This window comes from Colias philodice, chromosome 1 (genome assembly GCF_061535455.1).
Source record: "Colias philodice isolate Cphi_HAF_F1 chromosome 1, ilColPhil1 Martin Lab GWU primary, whole genome shotgun sequence".
Lineage (NCBI taxonomy): Eukaryota > Metazoa > Arthropoda > Insecta > Lepidoptera > Pieridae > Colias > Colias philodice.
In genome coordinates this window covers 8,568,850-8,576,377 of record NC_143086.1, presented here as the reverse complement: position 1 = coordinate 8,576,377, position 7,528 = coordinate 8,568,850, and the positions used below count along the sequence as shown (strand labels likewise).

Here is a 7,528-nt window from a genome sequence, read left to right as displayed (position 1 = left end):
TCTTTTCCCAAAGAACATATTATGTCAAATTCCAATAAAATATTTACTATCTAAAATACATAATTGTCATTGTAAATTTATGATAAAAAATTGTTAGACGTGACTTTTGATTTAATATTTTTGTGGATAAATAGTTATCAATATAGTTGTCACTGTTTCCTGTCCGAACATGCTTAGCTGTCGAATACTATAAATTGCCGCTTTCCTTTGACTCGTGGCGCATTCGTACGAATAGTGCCTAGGGGCTTGGACGTTGTTTATACGACGTTCGACCCAACTACCCTCACTTTACTAATAGTCGTTGACTAGCTGCGTTTTGTTATCAACTACCTACATCAATTAGGTAGCTGTGTAGAATCGCAGTACATTCTTATTACATTCAAACTAATATTTAACTAACTTCGCATCTTGTTTCTTATAAAATATTATAGGGAAAATAAAATACATTTTAGTGATTTTACTTTACCCTATTTTTTTTGCATACCTTACGGCTGTGTGTAAGCGAGAGGGAATGATAAGCGCCACCATTTAAGATTCGTTTCTTTAATAAAACGCGTTATATTACATGTTTCATGTGAAATTGGCTGTCATGCAATCTTTTGCAACTGAGTGAATAAACCCAGTATATATGTTTTATTTTATTTTTATTAATTAAGTAGAATAATGATGCTACTAAAAGTGTGCGGTGTGGTATCGGCGGGCATCAGAAATCTGACAGAAAAATTCTGACAATGTGTGGCCGGCCTGAAACATTGGGTGGGTGGCAAAATTTGGAAATAGCATCGACATTGAATATTTCGTATGGGTTCGGTTATAATTATTTTAATGTTTCCCTATTTACAATAATTTTACTTATCCCATTCCAATAACCCAAACTAGGTACTTTTTACTATTTCACACTGTGTTTTACACCAACGCCCCTCTGAAGTCTGACACTGTTTCGGTATTACTCTTGGTATTACTGTATTTATTAAAACTACTGCTGCTCTTTTACAGAAAAGCTCGCGCTGAGAACAGCTGATGCCACCTGAAAAGCCATATTTTGAGGTTTGGTTCTCTTTCTGTTGTTAGCGGTTTTTGAAGTTAAATTATTTCTTTATGTGCGATAAGAGCAAAATTTCAAGGTCACGTCATGGCAATACCGTCACGTCATGGAGTAAGGCGACGATTTTAGTATGTTTGAATTGGTTTGAATATGTTCAGTGGTTTGAATCTTGTCAAAGAAGTTTCACTTACGTGCGCTCGGCACACACGGTCTTTTTTATGATGTAGGCAATATTTATAAAATGCAATATGTACTTAATTTGATTAAACTAAGTACTAAACTTAAATAAATCAAAATTATATCATATTGTACTGAACACATTGTGGTATGAAAATAAGGGAAATATTAATAATCTGTAACACAATGACCATAGCCTATTATACTCTGTAACAAGCAATAGGTGTAGATCCGTTATGTTGGTATTCATATATATTGGATTTGCGAGACGTCAATCGTCATTCGAAACATAGGTTAGTTTTTAATTATTTTTTTTGTATTTTTCATCCTTATTATCATCTAAAAACTTATCTAAAATAACTAAGATTCCATTTTATTTCAATATCATCAAATTGTGAATATTGTAGCTGCATTGTCATAATTCGTAATATAACAATATTTTTAATAGTAATTTGCCTTATTTCGGTTTTTATTTGGTATTTTGTGCAAAAGTAATAAAATATACTTCGATTAGTTTCCATAAATGTCATTAAAATGCTAGTAATATGCTAAGTAAGCATGTAGTACGAATTACTAAAATACATAAAACATTACATAACATTTATTAATGGAATTGTTTACATATCTAAATGCGATTTTTACACGAGTTCCGATGAAAATTAATCCTAATTCTATTCCAGTCCTTATTCCGTCAAATAGAAACTTCGAACTTATTTGTCTTATTTTATTAATTACAAGAAAAAAAAAACATCCAAAGCTACTCAAATTTATCCAAACATTGTAGTTAAAGTAAAGTTAAAATTTGCGTTGTTATGATATTGCTGCATTAGTTCAATAGTTATTAACAATATAAGCAGTAATAAATAAGAATCATTATTTCATAACTATTTCTTATTATTATAAGTCACTTTTTAAGGTAGAGAATAATATAAACTAATAGTTAAACTACTAAACAGAAAATTGTTCATATTCCAATAAGAACAAGAATGGCTGATTGAATTTTATGTTCATGGTTTGTAGGTATATGGCGTTTTTACAGTTCCTACGCAGGAACTTAGTCAGCATCACATTTCCTACGCTAGCTGCTACGTTCATCTGGCTTGATTGGAGCCACACTAGGAAGTGGAAAGCACTGAAGAAGGAGTAAAATGGCTATTTTTGGTATTACAACTCGCTATGTTTGGTTTGCTGTCCCCATGACTGGATTCTTTATTGGCAAATACTTGGATGATCAAGAAACATTGAGAATGACTAATTTTAGAGATAAATCTGCTCTTTATGGAGGTAGAGTGAAGGAAGGTGATGCGCCATCCTGGCCCTAAATCTATTTAAAATTTGTGATGTAATATTTCTGTTAAATAAATGTAGTTCACTGTAGATCTTGTTTATTATTTTTCATCAAGTTTAAGGCGAAACGGAGTTCGCCCGGTTTGCTGTTAAAGGTATAAATCATACTAACTACCTATAACTATCACAAAAACAAATTGTCATTTAAAAATTATTTGTAAAACATGCACAATATTATTTACGGGTGGTAGGTAAACTGGTGATTGATGATCAATGATATTTTATTAATAATAAAATAGTAGTAGTGCTACAGCACTTGTTTCATATTTATTAAATGTTAATTATGTAGTATGTACCTACCTACTTACCAAGTAAAAATGTGTTACTTTTTATACAGATGGAAATAAGATGTTGTGAACATTGCCCTGTAGTTTAGTAATTCTCCAAAATATTGTCGAGGTTATGTAGATTATATTTTACAAAGAGTTTATTTAATTATCTGTAATTAATAATTATGAAGTTGGTTAGAATGTGGTTAGAATTGTTTTTTGTAGCTTCTAATGTAATTTTCTAGGTTATATTGTGTGAACCATCAGGAAAAATTTAGATGTTCTCAACTCTACTGTGGTTCAACTACTGGCCTAACAGAATAGAAATGTGCTGATACTAAAAATGTAGTGAAAATGTAGTACGTAGCTGTAGTACGCTGTAGTACGTAGTGTAACTACGTAGTACCTGCTCACATACTACGTACTACGTAGTACTGTACCTGTAGTACATTTACAGTACTAAAGTTTAAAATTATAATTAGTTTTTTTTTTTAATTGTATGTATTCATATTATATAGTAGTAATTTAATGTAAGTATAAAATGAAAGTCTCGCACAAGTATTCATGGGTTGTTAAAGTTACAATACCTACTTCATGAAAAGAGTACAATTTTATTATAATTTTTGTTGTGTGTTAATAAATAAGTAACTAGCACAAAAACATTTATCATGATGTGGAAACAGGGTAGAGATGTTTTAGTCTTCTAAGAAAATAAGTATTCTGTATTTCTATTATACTGCGTAATGATGTTTTGCCCATCAATGCAATAACAATAATAAAATAATTAATTTTATTATGAGCTATCTTGATAAGCGCCATCTAGTAAACCTATGCTATACTTATACTTGTCATGTCCACGCCCTATTAGTTTTCTAAAATCTCATTAGGTGGCGTTTGAGGTGGTGATTATTCTATTCAAATTCAGCTTGGGACTTTTATTTAGATTGCTGCGCCCCGCAGTGAGTCTTTCCTTTTAAGTTTTAATCCTAATCTTACTGTGGTAATATCGGTAAAAAAATAGCAAAATTTCTCCTACAGCTATCTGCGTGACAGTCCCTTCAAAATCAGTCCATCCGTTCTTGAGATTAGCCGGAACAAACAGACCGATAACTAAGTCTCATAATATCATACGTTGGTCTCTAAAAAAGCAATGAAACGAATAAAATATAACAATATGTAGGTATTTATTTATTCAATATAGATACATAGGTTCTACACGTTAGAACGTTCTCTTGGCCATGGAATACCATAGAATAGCGTAGGGTGCCCACCAGCCAACTCCAAAGAAAACACAGAATACAAGGGTACACACGTATCTGAAAAAAAATTGGTTGTCTGTAAAATCGGTTTACTGACGATAGTTGAACGTGACAACGTCCGATTGTGCTTCTTTGTCGCTCGTTCCGCGCTCTCGCTTGCACTTCAAGCCTTACATGGAACGCCTCAGAGCGAGGTAACGCCGCATGAGTCATGTTTTTTCGTGCGTGCAGCCGGCGCTATCGAATAATAAGACGTTGTCACGTCAAAAAAAAAAAGTTATCTTTAACGCACAAAATTAGTACAATATTTCAGTAGAAGTAAGTAGATTCAATTCCTATTAATAAAATATTCAATGCCATAAACTTTAGTATAGTCGTCCCTTTAAAGTCGGCGCAAACGGGCCACCGACGGCCGACCGCAGCGTCTGCAGCTGGCCAGCGACAGCTACTTGACCCATTTTTTTTTCATATATTTGTCGCGGACACTTCTGTGAAAAAATATATGAAAAGGTGTGTCAAGTGGCTGTCGCTGATCACCACTGGCTGTGGTCGTTGGCCCGTTTGCGCCGACCAAGACGATAACGCAGCATGACATGCGTTACGTGGTGACGGTGTGATACATGCTCGTTATGATTGATGATTGAAATGAATAACGTGCAAACTATGTGCTGGGAGCTCATTGTTGAAGCTTTTTATTTTCTATCTTGCCGGCTGCCTGTTAGACTGAGATGCAGCATGATCGTTTAGACAATTTGCTGTCATGCCAAAGGCTTTGAGATTTCATGCACTATAGTTCTATCATAATCGAAGATGTACGCGAACTGTATAAATCACGTAAATTCATGTCATGCTTGGTAGTCCCTAGAAGGGACTAATGCAAGAATGACGTGGGTTTACGTGAATTATCATGCTGCATGACCGTCTAAAATTAATCTAAAATCATCTTTTTACTTAGAGCATTAATAATGCTCTAAGTCTTTTTAATACAGTTCGCGTCCAGCCTGAGTTTAATGCATGAAATGTTCTAAGCTTTTGCATGCAATCGATCAAAACGATCATGCAAGCAAGCAATCATGCAAGAAAAGAGAAAGCTTCACCAATCAGATGCCAGCCCGTAGTTTGCATAAAAACAAATAAATACTTAGTTACTTACTTAATAATTTTTCTCGTACAATAAAATTTTTGGTTGATTATATTTTACCTGTTAGTGACGTTAAACGGTAAGTTATCGAACGGTTTAGTAAATTCATCATGATGCATTCTCTGTATAGGCTTTGCTGTAGGTATCTTGCGAAGGATGCTGCGACCACGACATGCTCCTGTTATGAGAGAACGAACGCCAAACATGTTTTCTTCGTATTTATAAAAATAATAAAGCTTGTTACAGGCACACAAGTCTGCACTTTAATGACAATTGACTGATTGTCATACATTTAATTTTAAACGATAAAATGTTTCATATTTTATATTGGCCAGTAATGACTAATGCTTCGGAACCACAGAACAGTAGTTCGGAACATTCTTTGGGAAGAAATTCCTTTAAATTAATGCTTTTAAGAAAAAGGAAGATTAACAATAACTTTTTAAATATAACACCATCGACGATACCATATTATGGCTTAGGTTTTCAGTTTGAGGATTTCTTCTACATAACCAAAATAAAAAAGGCCTTAGGATAGATGGCAGTAATAGCAAAATATGTTCATACTTTGATTATACTTATAAATGATAGAGGGCGCTAGGTGTTATTTCAAAAGTCTAGTCTGGTTTATATATTGCGGGTGGCGTTCGTTCATAATAAAATCACAATTGTGATCACAATGCAATATAAAACATACAATCTATTTTCCATAAAGATTCTACTTTTATGCGTAAGCATAGTCTCGAATTTAACACATATGTAAATATGTGTTAAATTCGATGTAACTTTTATGTCGACAGTAATATTAGAACATTAATTAGAACTACATAGGTAATCTGTTCATAAGCGTTCATATTGATTTTGAGAGGTGTCTGTAGCATTATTTATTTATGTAATTAATATTGCCTCTTTTTTGTCGTTGCGAATCATATATGTAATGATTTAAAGTTCCATTTTTGCACAGTATGACCTTTTGTTTTTAAGACGGCTACGTAGCCTACAGCTACGACGCGTAGGCACTACGTAGCTTTCGAGAGAGGTGATAAAAGTACAAAATTAGAGTATTGAAGTGAAATCCAGTATCAATAATTCTAATTTGTTTTAAAGTATTGTTGTGAATACTGTAACGTTAGGCGCGGGTCAAACACAAGCGGCGCGGGCGCGGGCGTGCCATAATCGCACCTCTTGAATCTGTTTTGCACCACGTCCTTCTTATACATTTTGTATGAAAGAATTTTGGACAGGCGTCGAGTCGGCACGCCACGATTGTGCCAAGGTTGCGCCGCCTTTCCAAAATTATTTCATACAAAATGCCAATAGCGCACCCGATGCACGCCGGCAGCGCGCCCGCTGCGCGCTGCCGGCGCGCCCGCGGCGCGCCGCGCCGCTTGTATATGTCCCGCGCCTTATAATGAAGCTTGAATGGAAAAGGAGCTTATGTTTGTCAATGAACTGAAATAATATGTTGATTTTTCTATGATATTCTACTTAGGTACCTAGTTTCTATTTATTTTAAATAGTGGAATTTATTTAATTTATTCCAATAAGATTCCAATAATGACTTCTCGAAAATTCGCTGCGGTTTTAAATTTTAAAGCGAAATTAGCTTTAAACTACCTACTGAAATCTTTGTTTTTGTATCTGAATTACGTAAAGGAGAATAATCTCAATTGTCACGGAATTTAATGAGGTTGTAAGCGATAAACAGTATTATACAATAACCTACCTATAATAACCTTTAAAATTTCGAAGGTATATGTTACTGGAGGTAGGTAGGGGATGCAATAAATTAAGAATATATTTTTCCTTTCTCTTTATTCATTTTGCAAGTACAATAACATCTATACAATGACACTACGACTAAATGTTTATTAGACACATGCATTTAAATAAAACTCTTTATAAATTAAAATATTAAATAATTAAATATCTCTACACATTATTGACTGGAATACTGTTATATCATCACAATAAGGGTAACTATTATTACAATTAAACTAACTTTGGAATGATATGAACGTAAATTATTACCGTTGGTTTGTTACCTATTGCTGAAATTAGCTAAAAACTCGTAACTTATAAATTAAATATTTAATTACATTTATTTTAGTTACTTATAACATTCTATTATTTATTTGAAATATAGTAAGGGTTTATGCTGCGATAGACCCGGATAGAGCTTTGAGTGATTGAAAATATCGCTCGTCGTCAAATGAAGATAGTGCGCGATCCGACGGCGAGCGTGTTTCCAGCACCTTCGAAATGTCAGAGCCCGAGTGCCATCCATGAC

At 33.8% G+C, this 7,528-nt stretch overlaps 1 protein-coding gene across 1 annotated transcript; it reads left to right on the top strand.

Annotated features, from left to right (window-relative positions):
- The first annotated feature begins 1,451 nt into the window (after positions 1-1,451).
- ND-MNLL (NADH dehydrogenase (ubiquinone) MNLL subunit) lies at positions 1,452-2,599 on the top strand. Its single transcript, XM_089699292.1, has 2 exons — positions 1,452-1,515; positions 2,243-2,599. Exon 2 carries the CDS (start codon positions 2,371-2,373, stop codon positions 2,542-2,544), a length of 174 nt encoding a protein of 57 aa, XP_089555418.1. The 5' UTR covers positions 1,452-1,515; positions 2,243-2,370; the 3' UTR covers positions 2,545-2,599.
- Positions 2,600-7,528: the final 4,929 nt, after the last annotated feature.

What these genes read in the sequence shown, in the direction of transcription:
- ND-MNLL (XM_089699292.1), top strand. Translation starts at nt 2,371, where the DNA reads ATGGCTATTTTTGGTATTACAACTCGCTATGTTTGGTTTGCTGTCCCC.